The following is a 19,456-nucleotide window of genomic DNA, read 5'->3' on the forward strand; positions in this document are numbered from 1 at the left end:
TGAGTATTGACCTGTTTTGATAGTTTCAATCAGTTTTGGTAGATTCGATCAGTCCATGACATTTTGAGTTTGGCCATAAAAATAACAGGATTCGATCAGGTTGGATCGAAATCTGGGAAATCTCAATTTCAATCTGGTCGAAACCGGGATTTAGAACCTAGGTACTGAAGGGTAAGTATATGTGGTGGGTCCCTGGAGGCTTAGAGCCGGCCAACCCAAATTATTTTGAAAGTGAAAGAGATTGATTGACAGAAAACCATCATCGATCATGGTATGCGTCACCATCATCCTCATCATCACTATCACTATCACTCTTTTAATGGAGAGGGTTGGGGGGGGGGGGAAAGAGAGGTGGAGGAATTAAGCCGGAATTAAGCCTTAGGGTCGTATAGGTGTGGGTGTGGGAGAAGGAGGGAGGAGCAGTGGGCGGAGAAACCCCCAGCCCCAGCCCCTGGCAGTTTTGGGCAGGGTGGGCAGTGGGCGGAGGAGGATCCGGGGGGGAGATGAAGCCAAAAATGCCTAATCGAGGAGTTTCAGTGTTTCACACTTCCACTTTCCACGTAAATGACCATGGCTTCACCCTACTTGATTACATGAAGAAAAGGGCCAAAGGAGAAACCTAACCACATTGACTCTCTCTCTCTATCTCTCTCTTGGTTTGTTTGGCTTCTCTAAGTTCTAATAATTACCATAAACAAAATCAACAAGTGGGTAGCACATAAGATACTCAAATGGTTGAAATTATCTTTGTTTACGTGATTCCATATAAGTGTTGGATGTGTTGGAACGTGCCCCAAATTGGATCAAATCTAATTCAGGTTCTTGTTGAAACTAGGAAAACTAATCTCCATAGAGGCTTTTGTTTCCTCTTATTTTTTTTGGGTGCCATGGAGAGAGCCGAAGTAATAATCTCATACCAGATGTAAGTAGCTTGATGTGAAGACCTATATATAAATACAGAAATACTTGGACATTCTTTGTTTAAGGGTTAGTTTTTAAGAATGGGTTAAATTGAATGTCGATCCAGCTTGGATCAAAGGCTCTAAGAAAGGTGGCATTGGAAATATTATAAGGAATCACTTTGGTCTCCCTCTCTCGGCTTATTCAGTTGGTGTTCATTGTGATTCAGCTTTTATTGCAGAAGCTCTTGCCATTCGCTCGGGCCTTCTTCTCGCAGCTAGGGGTGGCTTCAGGAAGGTCTTGGTGGAATCGGACTGCTACTCATTAATCAAGCAATTATCCTCTTTTGAACCTAAGCTTGCCATTGAGAGTATTCATCACCATATTGTTCATCTTTAGAAATTTTTTAATGATTGCTCTTTTTTTTTTGTTCCAAGGTCTACCAATACAGTGGCTAATTCCTTGGCCAGGTCGACCCTTTCGGTTGACTCTCCGATTGTTTGACCTCTTATCTCTCCTTGGTTGCTTACTCTTTGTGAGAATGAAGCCAGTGTTTGTAATGACTCTTTAGTTCAATGAATTCTCTTCTTTTCCAAAAAAAAAAAAAAAAAAATTCTATACTTCCACACAAGTACCTAACATGAAACCGTTTCACCCCCTTTTTTTTGTTTTTTTAACTGGGTAAGAGTGTAAAACCCAAACATAAAAACACTCTTTTCCGTAATTACATCCTAATGGTTGTTGACTTGCCAAAAGATTGCGGAAAGGCATCCATGAAAAGAAGGGCTCTCTCCGGGTCTCAAACCCAAAAAACCCCTTGTCTAAACTCTTATCTGAGACAGTAATCCACATAGTTTAATTGAATAATAGACCAAAACTAACCTTTTTCTTTCCTTCCAACATCTCGTGGGCCACTTTCAAATTAACAAGGGAAGAAGTCTCAAAAGTAAACTCTTACCTGCAAAGCAGGGTATATAACCAAAAACGCCAGTGTGTACTACTACTGTGGCAGTATATGGAGAGAGAAGAGAGAGAGAGGTGATATAAGTCATGAATGGAGATAGGAAGAAAGAAGGGGAAGCTGAAGGTGTAAGAAGTAATGATGAGAACTCGTGCCATCATTGCGAACGAAGAAGGTTTCTCAGCTCCCATATACAAACACTTCAAACGCACCAAGATTGATTCAAACACTTTATTATATATATCTTATCCCTCCCTCCCTCCCTCCCTCCCTCCCTCCCTCCTCTGCTTCTGACTCCATAGTCTTTACCTTATCAAGTGCTTGATCATCTCTTAAGTTCTCATCCATTATTTATATCTGCACCTTCACCACAAACCCTCTTGTAATCTCTCTCTCTCTCTTTCTCCATTAATAACCTCTTGTTCACTTATTCCTTATATATCTTCGACTTAAGAATTTAAGGAAAAATAAAATTTCAGAATGTGCCAATCTACAAAGAGATGCAAGAGTCGAATTCGCCGATTAAACAGGTTCTTCCTTGTCTCTGAGCTCTTGTGATTCATGGGTGATTCTGTTTACATATTAGATTTCAATGGTTATGTACTAATTAATGATATTTAAGACTTAACAGCAGGAGGAGAAGGTCGGTAGAAGCAGAAGCAGGGGTGGTGGGTATAGAAATGGCAATGAAGAACTTGAAGCTATACATGGAGAACCAAAGTATCATACAAGAGAATGAGAAGCTTAGGGAGAAAGCTCTTCTTCTTCATCAAGAGAACCAAGCCTTGATGATTCAGCTCCAGAAGAAATTCTCTCATATCCATGATTTTGACTCCAGTCACCATTCAAGACATGAGCTTTCATGTTCATGATTTTGACTCCAATCACCATTCAAGACATGAGCTTTCATGTTGAAGCTTGAAGGAGAAGGTGATCAGAAGAAGAAGGGCTTCTTTCTTTCTTTCTTTCTTTCTTGTTATGGTAGTAATTGAAATATAACTAATAAGGAAGAGATGAGTTCTTTCTTCTGTTCTTTATCTTTTTCATTTTCCAAGTAGAAATTCTGTGGGAGATTTAATATTTTTGGATGGATAAAGGATGAAATGTAATTCAATCTTTTTGTATTTGTTAAAAAGTACAATATTTTCTTTTAGGTTGGATTAGTACTGCAACCTGAAAGACTCAGTATTCAGGATTTTTTAATGGGAAAACATTAATTATGCTTCAAGTTTTGTTTGATAAAGTGCTTTAATTTATCGATTAATTACTAATTCATCCTGGTCTACATCAACCAGATCACAAATACCATTGTTTAGGGTATCCAATATCCATAGATGATAGATGACACAACACATGTGTTTTTGAGTTTATAAAAGAAAATTTAAGCTCAACTTTGTATGGGATTGGGAGTAGGGATGTAAACAGATCGGATTTGGCTCGGATAGTGCTATATCCCCATCCGCATTCGATTAGCTTTCGAACGGAATCGGATAGTGCTAAATGGATACAGACACGGATATGGATCGGATATTTTATCCATTTACATGTAAATATAACTTTTCGAATAGCTATAGCCTATCCGTATCCATTTAGCTTTCGGACGGATTCGAATAGTGCTAAACGAATACGAACACGGATACGGAAACAGATTTCGGCTATTCATTTACATCCCTAATTGGGAGCAGGGCTTGGCATGGCCTCCAATCTTGCTCACTTGTCAAGTTTCAGTCTAATTATTTGAGTTTGCCAAGTACTCTACGAGAGAGAAACAATGTTCGGGCTCAAGACGGGTTAATGTGGGGTCGGGATTATCCGGTATTTTTTACACACAGTTAGATTAGCTACATGTAACTACAAGACAACAATAAGACAAGGTGGTAATATCAAAATTAGTTTAGCTTTTAATTGGTTGGCCCTCTTACCCTTAAAATTGGGAAAAAATTGTCCGAACCATTAGGGAAGGGTATGTTAGCACCTTTCTCGGTCTATTTTCCACACATGAAAAGTACGCGCTGCCCTCTTATGCATGAAACCATTTTGTCACACTATTGGTTGACTCCTCTATGTTATTTGCTCATAGAACCCTCTTGCTCATAGAACCCTCGTATAAAAATTATGGGCAAAAAATGCTACCTGGTCAGGTGGAGCCTGTGTCTAGACATATGAACGCACTAAATTACCATACTGCTCCTATAAAGTAAAAAATCTTGTCCATGTTGATGCTCTTACGCACACTCTCATTATTCTTGGGACCTAATTTCTCTTCACCCATGGAGATGTGAACCCATGACAATGAGTGTTTTCAACCTATACAATAAGAGGTGGGAGTTAATGATTACATAAGAGTTTGATTACAAGGTTACATACTAGTGGAGAGCAGATTTTCTCTTCTTAACCCTAGAATTTGGCCCCAAAGTTTCTTTATGGTTAAACTTTCCTTCAATTTTTTCCACAATAACCACAATGATTTTGAAGGGATTTCGTGATGGTTGTGGTGGGAGAAAGATGAACTAGGGGTGTCAATTCCAGGCCCAGCCCGGCAGGCATGAATGAGCCTGACTTGTTAAAGCTCGGCTCGATTATTAAACGTGTTGGGCTTAAGCCCAACATGTTTAATAATCGATCGTTCCCGATGTGGGGTCATTGCTTGTTGGGCACCCGACCGGACAGACTGATTTCGAGTCCGTTTAAACCCTCCATGGCTCCATTTTTCCTTAGCATCCAAAATCAAAATCGACTAAAGGCCCTAACCTCTCCAAGGTTCAATAAGCCAATGATTTTCAATGAGAGTGCTGGTGCGTAGGCCACACTCCCAAACAGAAAACTACTCCCCTTCATGTAATTTCACGAAACTTTATTTTCACTTTTCAATGACTTTCCTTTACTTGTTTAGGGTTGGGTTGGGTCTATTTTTCATATTGTTTGCCTAGCTTTCATGACAGTCCACCTTTTGCCGTTTTACTTCGTCCAAGTGCTTGCTGAATTCACGTCCTAATTGATCTACGATAAAAAAAGCAAGGGTGCTTGTCGATCAGCTCCCCCCCCCCCCCCCCCACTAACCTCATTAGTATTTGATGAGATTATGTTGGAGGATGGTTATGATTAGTAATGAAAATTAGTAACAGTACTATGTCTTTAAGGAAAGGTTCAGACTTTGATCACAATTAGTATGATCTAGTTATTTGAAAATTTTTTTACCCAAAAAAAAAAAAAAAAAAAATTTTTAATTTTAATTATACTTTTGGTGAACGCATGATGAAAATTTATTCTTCACTTTGTGACAGAAAATGGAAATGACACGATTAAGTGTTTTTTTTTTGTCCTTACCAAGTTACAACTTCTTTATTTTTTGGATAGAATTATCAAGTTAATCATCTATATTGGGTCGGGCCCAGATCCATTTTCTGGTTTATATGAATCTTATATAGTTGGGTTTGGGCCCGACCCTAAATTTAGCCCAAATAATCCTGCCCAACATATGTCCAAAATCTATGGCCCAGGGCCAGCCCTAACCTGACAAAAATAACGTTCGTATTGTCCTGAAAGGCCCAAGATTTCATCCCTAATATGTAAAATCAAGCCACCATAGAATCTTGATTCTACCGTCGAAGAGGACGCAGATAATGAAAGGGTTCCCACGTTATGGAGTAAATCTCCCACGTCATATTAATTACCGTGTAGGAAACGATTTCATCAATTAAGAGACCCCATGGATCAATCTTAAGGATGTCAAATTTCAGTTCGAACCGGTTGGATTGATCGATTCATTCTAATTCGAATCAAACTGACTTATTAGTTTGGTTTTGGGTTAGGGTTTTATGGAATTGGTAGTAGCTGAAACCAAACTGAATTGACCGAAATAAAAAATTGGATTGAATCCAACAAAAACCGAGACCAAATCGATTGTATCACGATAAGAAACACAAAACCCAAAGGAAGAAAGAAGGCTATCTGTTAGGTACTTGATTGATACGCCAAAAACTCTGAAACTGATGGAACACGTTAAATCAAGTCTTTTAACCTATCCCATACTAGGCTAGCCCAATCTAGCACCCATACACTAGAGTGGATCCCATTACGCACATAACACAATTTGGGCGCGTGCGGTGCATTGTTCCTACGACTAGGCAAAGATGTGGCGAAATGATTGCCGTGCCCCTATGAAAGGATGGAATTTCCTAAGGGCACAACGATCATTTCAGCTACCCCTATGTCTGGACGCAGGGGCAATGTGCCAATGTACCGCATGCGTAAAGGGAGCATTCTTTTCCATTTCCTTAAATATACATGTAAACCCAAAACTAGATCAAACCAAATCCAATAATAGCCCAACAACAAACTAATAACAAAAATGAGGGAAAAAAACACTGCGTAATCATGTGGCCCCTACACCTAGAGACTAGAAAGCATGAAATTACTTTTCTATTCTAATGAAATAAAAAATCTCATCCATGTTGATATCCGTGCGCATAATCTCGTTGGCCTTGTAGGTGCAAGGGCCATGCGACCAACAATCTCTTGCCTTAAAAATGATAAGAAACCGAATTAAATCGGACCAAAATTGAAACCGATTTAAATCACAAACTTCCTAACAATTTGATTTAAAGGTTTCCTAGAAACCTACTATTGATTCAACTCAGACTGAAACCAAACAGAACCGACGGATTGACACCAACGAAAGGGATAGAATTTTAGTGTGAAAAGTGAAAACGATCGAGTCTAGACTATGGACCAGGGCTGTAAATGGATAATCGAAAATCCGAATTCAATCCGCATCCGTATCTATTTAGGGGCATCCATATTCGATTAGAGATATCCGGAAAAAAAATCCAAATACTCCGATAAAAATCCGAATCCGAATACTTAATTTTAAAAAAGTAAGTAAATAACGATCTTGAGGGTTTTTGAAGATTCAACAGGTTCTAAAATATGAGGAGAAGAGAATCATGATCTAAAACTATGGATTGAGAGTGAATTGTATCCATTAGGGGGAGGAAGGTTCGGGTTACATAAGGCAGAGGTGTAAACGGATGGTCGAAAATCTGAATTCGATCTGCATCTGAATCCATCCGAATCCGTTTAGAGGTATCCATATTTGACCAGAAACTATCCGAATCTGATTACATCCGATCCGTATCCGAGCCGAATCCAATCCGTTTACAGGGCTACTCTGGACTGAGGAAAAGCATCTATACACTGTCGGTGTAGGGATCTTTTTCCCAACCCTGATTTCGAGTAGCGAAACTTTTCGATGAGTGAGTTATTTCCGTATGACACATGCTGTCGATTCTGTGGGGCCCATTACCTTTTTGGCGGCTCAATTATAGAACCTGCCAAAACCAAGGGGGGAGAACACTGCCAAATGCCGGTTACGAGGGACGTGTTTGTTTTCTATGCCCTTAATTTACCAGTCACCATCGGGCCCATAGAAAAGGACTAACCGGTTTTTGGGTTGCATGAGTCGTGTTGTAACTTACCAAAAAAAAAGAGAAAATTATATATACCTCTCCTGTACTTTGGCCTAATTACACGTTCCTCCCCTTAGTTTTTTCACCTTACATTTGATTTCCCTATAATTTTCCAAAAATTCCTAATTCCTCCCTTGCCGTTAGCATCTGTCTGTTATGTGCTAACGTGACGCAGTTAGATTTTTTATAATGCCCAAACTAACCCTTGGTCATTTGAGATGACCCTTTTGCCCTTCTTCTTCATCTACCTCCTCCTACAACTTCGTCCCAACCATGCGCCAGCAACCTCTGATTTTGACACTGAATCAAACTTTTCTGAACCCAACAATACCCTTCTTCTTCTTCATGCTGCAATCCCACCCGCCGCCACCCACCTCATCATGGATAAATCCACATTTTTATTACCCTTCTTCTATTGCTTTCTAGGGTTTGGTAAGAATCGTTCTAACTGGTCCCTGGATTCCTGTGAGCCCAATTAACAGGTGTTGAAGATGATAATGTCTGAAGAAAACAAAGTACAATAAGTAATGTCAGGGCTTGCAACACAGATTTTCAAGTTCATGACTCCTTGAGAAGCAAGTATCACATTCAATCGAACTGGAATCAATGAGATCAAATTAACAACGAAATTCCTGCAAATTCTAAAATTCTATCAATACCCATCAGTCAAAGCTCCTAGAATAAGAAGGTTTGCAATTGAGCTAGCAATTTGGATGATGAAAAACAACAAAGCAACGATTTGTACTTTTAGGGCTCTTGGGATGGAGGGGGAGCTTGAGATTGTGAGAGAGACGATATCAGAGATGGAAAAGGCTATAACATTTTCTCAGGAACAGTTGGATTAAGCAGGCACACTGAAACACTCCACTCACTTGTTGATAATGCCCTTGAGTTTCTGCAAATCTAATATTATTTGACTAAATGCACATTTTGTATAGTTATTGGTTTTTCTTGGAAAGATTTAGAGATAAAATTCTTCATTCTTCATTCATTCTTGAATCCCTAATTTCCATCTATAAATACCTTTTGCTCTCCTCCCTTAGAATCAATCAACTTTGAAGCTGTAAATAGAGAGGAAACAGAGAAAGGGAGAGGTAGAGAGATGGCGTTTTTTCAGTTTCTGCAACTTCTGGGATTAGCCATGGCAGCCATTCTCATGTTCATGTGCTGGATTTCGCCCATCCAAGCTATAAAAGGCTTGAAAGAATGGTTTTGGAGGTCCAAAATCAAATTTCCCTTTGAGGAATATTGAAGATATGCAGAAAAAGGATAAAGATTCTCTTTTGAAACTGTAAATGAAACCCATAACATCCATTCAACTGTCTTACCTTACTTTGCTCGGTGGAGAAAATTATATGGTAATTAGTTAAGTTTCATGGTCCATGGATGGATTATCTTTGTGTATATATTGCTAAGAGGAACAGAGTGAAGGAGAGGAGGCAAAAAGGCTTTGCGATAAAACCCATCTGCAGGTGGCCTCGCTCAAATCATGGCTGATTTCTTGAGTGGTTTGGAGAGTAGGGTTTTTATTAGAAATGAAAAAAGTCAAATGGGTTTGTGAGTTTTTTTTGCAGAGGGATCTCAACTCTGTGCTTGGTTTTCTTTCTTTTTGGATGGCCTACCTTTGGCTAACTTTGAAGATGCAGAGATATGGGGTATCTTGATCACCGAGGCAAGTGGCAGCGAAGTCAGCGATGGAGTCGACAATGGGGGGGATTGCAGAGGGGTGGGGGTGGGTGGGGTTACAGGAAGAAGAAGAAGAAGAAGAAGAAGAAGAAGAAGAAGAAGAGAAGATGAACATCGTTTTTAATCAAAAGGGTGAGAGGGTCATCTCACAAAGACTCAGTATTTCTCTGATGTTGCTGACCGTGAAAACAATCTTTGAAATCTCTTTCCTGAGAAAATTCCCAACAGTACTACAAGTTCTTGCGAGCAACTTCAACAATTGCAGGACTCGTTTCATAATGTATATTCGATTATTTGTTTGGTGACTGTTCCTGAGAACCCTCTCTCCAGCATGTCTGAGATCAACAATTTTTGGCAGGAGACCTCTAGTGTACCGTATAAGAGTCCGAAGAGGAGGAGGCGGAGACGGCAATGGTGGCGCTGGAGGAGGAGCCAACGGCTGTAGTGATGGCGGCTACGGTGGTGGTGGTGGTGGCGGTGGAGGAGGAAAGAAATGAGTGTTTTAAGGTTGAAGATGATAAAAAGGGTATCACTGTAATTCTACTTGTGGTATTTTAGAACAAGGGTAATATTGTTTTTTTAAATCATTAACTAATAGTTTCCCAACACCGTCAGCCATAAGGGGTCAAAGTGTAAGGTGGGAAAATCAAGGGGAGGAATGTGTAATTAGGCCAAAGTACAGGAGAGGTATATGTAATTTTTCCAAAAAAAAAATCGTGTTGTAGCTTTGCCTCGTAAACAAGCGTGGGAAGGAAGGTGCGTAGAGAAGGAGAAGTTTCGCCTTCTCCGTCTTCTTACATTTTTGAGTCGCGATTCAATATTAACTGAGTCTCATGTGGCCTATGACCATCACCGTCAGATTAGTAACTGATCTGACAGGAGTCACAGGACAACAAAAAGGTAAGATTATCTGATTATAGATTTCGATCCGACGTTAACAGATCGCAACGAATATGAGGAATGTAACGCCAAAACAAAATCTCACTAATCAACTTTTTCTCCTTTGTTTTAAATAATAAAAAAGGTAAGATAGTAACAATAAAGCCAAACAGGGGCGCCTCAATCAATCCTGCTATACTGATGCCAGGGTTCTTCGTTTATCTTCTCTACCTTTTGCATTACAATCTTTGTACCTTTACGTGTTGCAGATAGATCTAATTAAGTTGCAGATAGATCTAATTAAGTTGTAGAAGTGCTTTTAGAACTTCAACGTTATCCTTACCTTGAATCTTTGTGTTTGAGTCTTGCTTCTTTTCAGTGTTATCCTTGTCTTGTGGCCTATTGGCCTTGGTGGCATGAGTGCCTCATGGTCGATGGACTTTGGTGGCATCATGCCTTGTGGCCTACAGGCCTTGGTGGCATAGAGCCTCGTGGCCGACAGGCCTTGGTGTCATAGAGCTTCATGGCGGACAGGCCTTAGTGGCATAGAGCCTCGTTGTCACACCCCAAACCACCCCCTGGGAGGATTAGGTAGGTGACCCGAATTCAATGACAGCAATCCGCCAAATCCCTTAGATCTAGAAGCAGTTAATCCATTCACAAACATACACATCCACCATAATACATCATGTAATGCTCAAAATGCTGTAGAAAACTATAATTACATTAAAACATTAAAAAAGTGTAGCGGTACAGGAAATGATAATATATACAATACTGTCTTTGTTCATTCCCTCTCTCACTTCCACAGAGAAAACAGTAGTATCCATCCCTACCATATACAGCTTTTAAACAAAAGAAAATATATATAGGGCAGGATAACCCTAGCCCCAAAAAGAAAGAAAGCTGAAAAGTAAAACAGGGAAAAACTTCGTCACTACAAAAAGGAGTCCCCAAGATAAAAAGTCAGCAGTAACACCCTTCACGGGTCATCTTCAGCTATCACCGAGAACACATGCACCAACGGTATAACCTCCGTCTGGGTCCACAATAATATAGTCGTAACCACTATGGCTCTCCTTTGGGTAATAAGTCTCCCCACCATAGTAACATCAACCTATAGGATCATCTAACAGAAAAACATACATAACAGAGTGTGAGCTCCACCGAACCCGTGAATGAAATATATCACCATGCATGCACATGCTGTCACAACCATATGAATCCTGTATGAGGTGCAGTTCATTTTATTTAATTAGCCACCTAACAACACAACTAAGGCAGGTTAGTGCTACTACAATCCCCAATACATGTATCCTTGGTGTGGCATCCTGCATCAGTCACCAAGGTCAGCCCGACCAGCCCTCTGTGATTAACCTGTGAGGCATCCATCCTTTTTTATCACTTTTCTTTTCTCTGGCTTATAGCCAATAATTCACCTTTTTGGTGCAATAACATTTCTTTCTTTTATTTTCTTTTCCTTTTTTTCTCATTCATATGGTCACTCCCACAGGCATCCAACACCTTAACCCCTGTTGGCAAGGTGAGTAGCACGGGTGATGAAACTCTAGCCCAATATGTCTATATGGCATCGTATGAGTCCGATGGTGTCAACCGCATCCCAATCTATAGGCTACAACAGGCCTCATTTCCAAGCCGGCTACAACATCTAATCTAACAATCACATACATCATACAATATTCAACCATGGATTCCAGCAGTCAATACATTGTTGTTCCCAGATTTCAAGATTTAATGAAATAAACATACAACACAATTTCATTATGTTATAATTCATTTTAGCATGTTAGTTATGTTACACCTACATACATGATGGCATTTCACTCACCTTGGTCTGGTCCTACTGGTTCAGTTCTGGCCGGTATCTAGCTGTGCACCTCGAGCGTGGGATCAAATCCTAATTTATTAAATAAAAAATGTGTTAATTGACATTTAAAGCTATTTTGGATAACCTAGTGTTGGTCTAGACTCACTGGTCTGACTCGGTGTTCAGTCTAGTGTCACTTGGAAGTCTTTGGGTCTTGCACTAGCCTTTCGGGTCCATGTCCCGGTGCACCATCCAGAGATGTGGATTAGGGTCAGATCTGGTATTTATTAGTATGGTCAGTTGTACATGGTCTTGATAGTCTTACCTAACAGTTCCCAGGTCAGCAGTTCAGCTGGACCATCCCTGGCAGGGTTACCAGGCCTTGTGGGGCCCACTTGGGTACCCAAGGTGTGGACAACATTGAACAGATGTGAAGAGGGGTATTTTGGTCATTTACCACATCCACACATTGTGTATAACCCATTGGTGAAGGCCCTCAAGGCAAGACAACAATACAGTCCAAAATCATTCCCTGGGCGATTCACTAGGTGATTGGGCAATCGCCCAGAGCCTGTTTGAAACATGAACAGGCCTGGTTTCTTGGATTTTTCTGCATGGGCAGCCATGAGGTCAATCTGGAATGCATGTAAGTTGGTTAGGGACCTCATGTGGAGTGGAATCCAATGGTGCTCATGGATCATGGCTTGGCTCCTCCATTTGGAAGCCAAGAGTTGTCCAGACAGCTCAGAGAACAACAGCCCAGGCTGTGTTTGAGCTCAGAGCTATGGCTTTGGCTACATGCAAAGGTGGTTTTACGTGTATAATCATGGTAGGGAGCTGTTCCAAGATAGAGCTAGGCAAGGAGCAGCCTGCATGTAAGGATCCATGTCTAGACTGCCTGTTCTGGGTGCAACTGGGCAGTGCAGTTTGGTACAGAGACTGGTCTCAGTCCCAGATGTAAAACATCATTTGAAATCATGTTACATAGCTCAGATCTGGCATGCAACAAGTTTGCATGTTAGGTCTGAAGCATCCCAAGGCAGCCCCCAGGTGTTCTGGGCTTTCCTTAGCCAGTTTCACCTTCTCAGAGCTGGCATCCATAAGAGAATTTAGGGAGCAGCAGCATATGGTGATGAAGATCAGTATACCTGAGATGGATGGGCTGCAGAGTCTGTGAGCAGGCAACAGTTCAGGTGATCTCCTCCTTCCTTTCCTCTTCTTCTCCTTCTCTTCTTCTCTCTTTCTCTCTTCCTTCCTTCCTTCCTTTCCTCTCTTCCTCTCCTTTCTGTTTTCAGTTGGGGGCAGTAAACGAATTTTGGTACTGCTCCCTCCTATTTATAATGCTGGCCCCTATTGGGGTAAGTTTGGCTACTAGCCCCCCCTCCAGAATGCATTTTTAAACTGATTCTGGGCCATTCTGGCAGCTCAGGTGGTCTCCTCCTTCCTTTCCTCTTCTCTCTTTCTCTCTTCCTTCCTTCCTTTCCTCTCTTCCTCTCCTTTCTGTTTTCAGCTGGGGGCAGTAAACGAATTTTGGTACTGCCCCCTCCTATTTATAATGCTGGCCCCTACTGGGGTCAGTTTGGCTGCCAGCCCCCCCTCCAAAATGCATTTTTAAACTGATTTTAGGCCATTCTGGCAGCTTAGGTGGGGTCCACATGGGTCCAAGGGTAGGTAATGGTTCCTAAAATTTCCATCTACCACACTAATCGGTTCTGCTTCCCTGTTTACCCCACTAATTGCGGTGTCCTACGGCTGTGTACTGAAGCTTGAGTTGCTCCTCTGGAGCTTTGATTCCCTGATTTTGGTTGAGCACTGTCATGGCCTCTAGGCACTCTGATTCTTGGCATCGTCCCTATCACCGGTCTTTGGATCATTTTGGTCACCGTCGCAGTTCCCGGTTGAATGAGGCCTTACCGGGTTATATATGGATTTTGGCACTGAACTCTTACCCAGTCGATGCCCCTGACGTGGAAGCTCGCTCTCTTTATGGGTTTACTATTGGTTTTCCCAAACCTTAAAGGGGGGTTCTTGGCAACTTTCTTGGTAGGCTGTGGGAGCCTCTTGGAGTAATTACTATTTGCTGTTTTGAGAAGGCATGTTTTTATGCTGAATTCCAAATTTCGACTCAAAGGGATCAAATTCTGACGTTAGCACCATGGTGGTTCAATACGTGTTTGATACAAATGTTCAAGCACCCTCCTCATGACCCACATTTTTGGTATGAAAGGGAAACGGTCCAGATTTGGGCCCAGGTTAGTGAGATACTTGATAAGTGTTTCTCGGCCAACTTGGTTCGCCAAGCGGTTTCGTGTGCTAGTAAGGCACTTGAGGTTCAACTGAACTTTGGTGATTTGGGACTACCACAGGGGACTGCTAGAGTCAAAATTGCTTTTAAGAAGCGCCGGTCCGTCAGTATTTCCTCTAAGATCCGGGACGAGTTGGGTATTGGATACCCTGTGGAGATTTGTTATGAACTGCTACTTTTTTGTGAGTACTGCGGACATATCTGTCATGACATCGGTCATTGTCCTTATCTGAAGGGGGGCCCTAATCCTAACCTACCCCAGGTTGGGTTTTACCGGCGTGCTATGGTTCCTTCTATATAGGTCAATATTTATTCGGTGCCTAATGAGCGAAGCACTGTTAGGTCAACCAAGCCTCAACATGATGGAGGTCAGGGTATCTACAAAGCACCTTAAGATGAAGTTCCCAACACTACATGGGGTAGGGGAATGCCAAGCAAAATAGAAGAAATTAAGAGAATGTTACATAGCATTCATGAAACAAATAAGAGGCAACTGCGGGGGCATAGCCTTGACCATGGAGATTTTTGACAACAGAGATGAAGTGAATGAGCAACGTAGAGAACCAGTTGAGGACCTTGTAAAGATTATAACGTGCAAGATAAATCTCGAGTGGACAGTCCAGATCGGGGCCCTACTGGAGGGAAAACAAAAAGAAGAAATGGTGGAGTTCCTTCAAAGCAATGCTAACGTATTTGCCAAGTCAGCATCCGACATGCTAGGTATACCCTATCACCTAGATGAACATGCATTACATGTTGACCCGCACAGGAAGACTGTGCAGTAAAAGAGAAGGAACTTTGCGTTGGACCGATAAGCCACCATCAAAGAAGAAGTCAAAAAGCCAAGCCGTTCGGGGTTCATCAGGAAAGAACAGTTCCCAACATGGTTGGCGAACATGGTAATGGTCCCAAAGACCAATGGGAAGTGGCAGATGTGTGTGAATTACATAGACCACAACAAGGCCTACCCAAAAGATGAGTACCCACTCCCTCGGATTGACCTCTTGATCGACTCAACGGTCGATCATGAGATGTTGAGTTTTATGGACACCATCTTGGGCTACAACCAAATCATGATGAAGGAACGTGATGAAATCCACATGATATTCAAAATAGATCAGGAAATGACTAGTTGGCCAGGGGGAGATAGGCCGAAGAGGGTTCAAAGTAGAAGGGGAGTCACAGGTCGAAGGGGAAGTAGGCTTAAAGGAGCAAGGACCGAGGGGGAGTTGAGGGGATTGGATAACAGGTTAAGAGTACACGTGGTAAGAGGTGACGGTGTGGGGCCTAGAGGCAAGGAAGGAGAGGGATTAGGTAAGAGGGGGGGTAATTGGGAATAGGGATAAATTTTAAAAGGAGGACGACTGCAAAAGGAGGAAAGGGGTTGGGAGAGGTTACCTGTCCATCGGGCAGGAGAGGGGCTTCTAACAAGAAAAGGGCAATTGGGGGTTGTGCAGACCAGAGACTCCACAACTTCTGTGATAGGGGAAGCTTGAAGAGGCAAGGAACTGCACATCGTCGCTTCAATGGAGGGATCTGTTGCAAAGGATCTTCCACAATCGTCAAAGGGGACGTTTCGAGGCAAGTTGCTCAGCAGAGGAGACTTGGCAGGAGACAAATCGATCTCCAGAAGGGAAATCAAGTCATCAGAGGTAGTGGTGTTGGCCAAAAGGAGGCTCTGCGATGACAGAGGAGCAGGCGACGTCAAGGTCAGAGCGTCGGGACTAACATAGGCCAGAGGGGCCTCGGGAATAGGGAGCGGCAGCGCCTCCCCAGCTGGAAGAGAACTAGAGGACGAAGAAGTCTTCTCTCCGACGGGAGGATCACAACAGCGAGGGTTGTGGCGGCGGCGAGTTGCAGATCTGCCTCTGCTAGGACTCTAGAGAAGCGTGGTTGTCGCGACAGAGCAATTAGATTAGACGACCCAGGGGGGTGCATCATTGGAGAGGAGCTTGAGTCTTCAACAAGAACATCAGGGGCAGCCGAGGCTGCCAGAGGAATGTCAAGGCCAACAGAACAGTCGCAAGGGGCGAAGAGAGGGGCCTTGCTAGAGCAAGCTAAAGAGTGATGGCCAAAATTTTTGCAATGGATACAGTGTGGAGGCAACCACTCATATTTCACCGGCTGCTCAAAGGAAAAACCGTCTTCTTCAACGATGGAGATGGATGAAGGAGAATGGCAGTCCGTAGAGATGTCGATGCATAAACGAGCATACAAGAGTATGTCCATCTTCAAGGTGCGAGCGTCTGCGTAGAGCGGCAGGCCAATGACTGAAGCAATATGGCTGAGGCAGTCTTGGCTCTAGTAGTGCAGGGGAGACCCGGGAGGGTGATTCATAAGGGAATAGAGCTGAGGTCGACCTTGTGGAGTTGAAGAAAGGGTGTCTATTGGTGGAGGAAAATCGGTTTTGTGCCAATCATCCAGGGAGCACCAGAAGGGCGTGAGCTTTGACTTCATCAAAGAAGAACTTAAAGATAAAGAACCCATTGTCGAGGAGATAGAGGTCTAGAGCTCCAATAGCTTTCCATTGCTTAGAAAGGGAAGCTTTGAAGACGTTGAAAGCAGGCTTGGGACCGAGGAAGTGACCAACCAGGCAAGCTTGCCATTTGGTGATTCTCGGAGATAGCGAGTTGCGGGACGAGGGCGAGGAAGAGCCATCTTTAATGGAGGGTTTTACAAAGTGGAGGGAAGCATCACAAGAAGAGGACCTTTGCTGATGAGAGAAGAAAGAGGTCCAAGAGTTTGGACCGACGAGATGGAATTGGATGTACAGGAGGGGGAGATGGAGATGGTGGTGGAGTCGGTAGGGGTGGAGGCGGTGGCTGCGATGGAGGGGAGGTAGCGAGAGATGGAGGGGTAGGTAGCGGGATGGAGGGGCAGAGCTCATTTCTCCCTTCCTAAGATGAGATATCGGAGAAAATCAGATGAATTGGCGTGAATTTAGTAATACCTAGCATAGTTCGAGAACTCACGAGATCTTGCCGAGATCTCGCCGAGTTTCTTGGTTTTTCGAAATCCCGAGACGAGACGCCTACAAGTCTCAAAATGTCAATATCTCCGAGATCTCGGATCTCGGTCGAGATCTCGGTTTGACATAGGAAAATGCCCATCTAAGTCCTTTATATGAGTGCCGAGATCGAGATCTTGCTGGAAATTCTTGGTATACTGAGACACCTATCTATGCCAGGAACCAAGACAGACAAGCAGACACTTATTTATGCCTAATATCATTTAAGTAAATGAAAATTTACTTAAGATATTATTTATAAATAAGAAAATACCCCCTATTTGAATCCAATAAAAATAGTTAAAAAACAAATTCCAAAAGGAAAAAAGTCAACCCCAGTTCGAAAAAAAGCTGGATTTTCTATTTGTAGGTGCAATTTTCAACTTTCTAATCTTTGGGGTTTTTCTCAAATCTAAAAATTCCATAAATCTTAATATGGTAAAACATTGCTAAAAACCAAAAGTGCGGTAAAATATTCATTTGTTTTGATGTCCAAAATATATTTTCATTCAGAGCGATTTTGACAAAGATTCGCGCACACCGAATTAAGTTTGACCTACATAACTCCTTCAATATAAATCAGATTTAAGCAATCTTGACATTTGGAAAGCTTTCGACTCATTGTTGTATCCTGGCGCCTTTCTTCTATCACCCTTATGCCAGTGGGCTCCGCTGTTTGAGCCTCTTCTGCTGGTTCTTGTTTCTTGTTTCTTCCCTCCTATTTGAGGGCTACTTTTTAGTAATGAAATTTTTATTCACCCAAAAAAAAAAAAGATAAACCCAAGTATTTTGAGAATGACAATCAATAAATGAGACAAGCCAACGATGGCCGAAATAGAGGTCTAACACTCAAGGATTTAAGTCTCGAGCATATCGTATCGTCTCACCGATACGTCTCCGGTATCGGTTGTGGTCGATACGATACAGGCCGAGACGTTTTTTTTTTTTAAAGCGCAAATGTCTCGACTGTATCGAGACGTATCGACCGAGGCATCGATACGATACGATCGATACGTATCGAAAAGGAGATCTTGATTCATTAGTGGAAGAGGTAAGAAACCCTTATCCATTCGTTTCTGCTTCATATACAGTGATAATTTCTGGTAGGAATGTAATAGATCCATAATCCTTTTGTCTTTCTTATATTGAAATTGGAGTATTGGAATCAGAAAATTACTGTCTATATTAGTTGATTCTTCACTGTCACACTATCTTCTGTTTTAATGGCCGTAGATATACCCATCGTAAGGGAATTTCATCGCCGGTATTTACAGAGTTCTATGATCATGGCGGAGTTGGGAGAAAACCAGAAAAATCTGGAAACCGATTCTTTTCCAATTTACTTCCTTTGTATATTAGAAAGGGTCAATTACTCAGAAGTTCCCAAACTCTTTCGGTGAAACTCTGAGTCTCCAATTGGGGAAGGAAGATAGGAAGATAGGGTAGGAGGGTATTTTTGTCAAGTCAGGAATTAGGAGTCAAGTCAATTATGGTGGACTCTTGACTTTCGGTTTTTTCTTTCGATCATGTCCAGGAATGCTTTTGTTATTTCAATTTTGCAGTTTTTTTCTTGTTCGATACAGATGGGTTCTGAAGAGAGCTGGGATCGAGTGAAGAACGAGACCGGATGAAAGTCACCGGCCCTGCGCTAATGGATGTGGCTTCTTTGGTACGCCAGCGACTCTGAACATGTGTTCCAAGTGCTATAGAGATTTCTGTATCAAAGAGCAGCAAGACGCATCGGCCAAAGCTGCGGTTGGGAGATCTCAATTGAAGCAGCAACTGCAACAATTATCAATTCCTTCCTTATCTGACGATTCTTCTTCTTTGGTTCCACCATCATCATCAGCGTCGCCATCATCATCTGAATGTGATTCTTCAGCTGTTGATTCCCCACTTCCACGACCACAGGTGGTGTTGGTGTTGGTGTTGAAACAGGCGTGGTGAAGAAGAGGTGCATGAGCTGTAAAAAACGGGTTAGTGTGTTGGGGTTCAAGTGCAGGTGTGGTAGTATTTTCTGCTCGGAGCACCGGTACCCAGAGGTGCATGCGTGCACGTTCGATTTCAAGGCTATGGGTCGGGACGCTATCGCCAACGCTAATCCTGTGGTCAAGGCTGACAAGTTGCAGAGGTTCTGAAACCTTCTCTCCTAATTATTAAGCCGTTCGTTCTTTTTTAGTTTCCTTTTTTTTCTTGTTTCTTTCTTGTTTTATGCTGGGAAGAAAGGCGTTGCTACTTGCTATCTGTGTTTGGGTGCTTGGAACGAATTTTCTTTTCTTTTGGGACTTGGGAGGGGAAACGGGAATTGGGATGGGAAATTGGTCGTTGAAATCCAGGCTGGATGGATGTTTAGGTATTTGGGTAAAGTTGATTCGGATGATGGAGTTGTTTTCAATTTGCACGGTTGCACCAATTTTTTATT

The 19,456-nt window shown here is 42.2% G+C and overlaps 1 protein-coding gene across 1 annotated transcript in view; it reads left to right on the plus strand.

The window, feature by feature from the left end:
• LOC122654384 (zinc finger A20 and AN1 domain-containing stress-associated protein 5-like) overlaps positions 1 to 19,218 on the plus strand; it is a 21,380-nt gene extending 2,162 nt beyond the window's left edge. Inside the window, exons 2-3 of the mRNA XM_043848456.1 lie at positions 18,651 to 18,902; positions 18,941 to 19,218. Of these exons, the coding sequence (XP_043704391.1) occupies positions 18,651 to 18,902; positions 18,941 to 19,172 (484 nt within the window). The 3' untranslated portion in view covers positions 19,173 to 19,218. The remainder of the gene's footprint in view (positions 1 to 18,650; positions 18,903 to 18,940) is intronic.
• Positions 19,219 to 19,456: the final 238 nt, after the last annotated feature.

This window comes from Telopea speciosissima, chromosome 1 (genome assembly GCF_018873765.1).
Source record: "Telopea speciosissima isolate NSW1024214 ecotype Mountain lineage chromosome 1, Tspe_v1, whole genome shotgun sequence".
In the NCBI taxonomy this organism is placed as follows: Eukaryota; Viridiplantae; Streptophyta; class Magnoliopsida; order Proteales; family Proteaceae; genus Telopea; species Telopea speciosissima.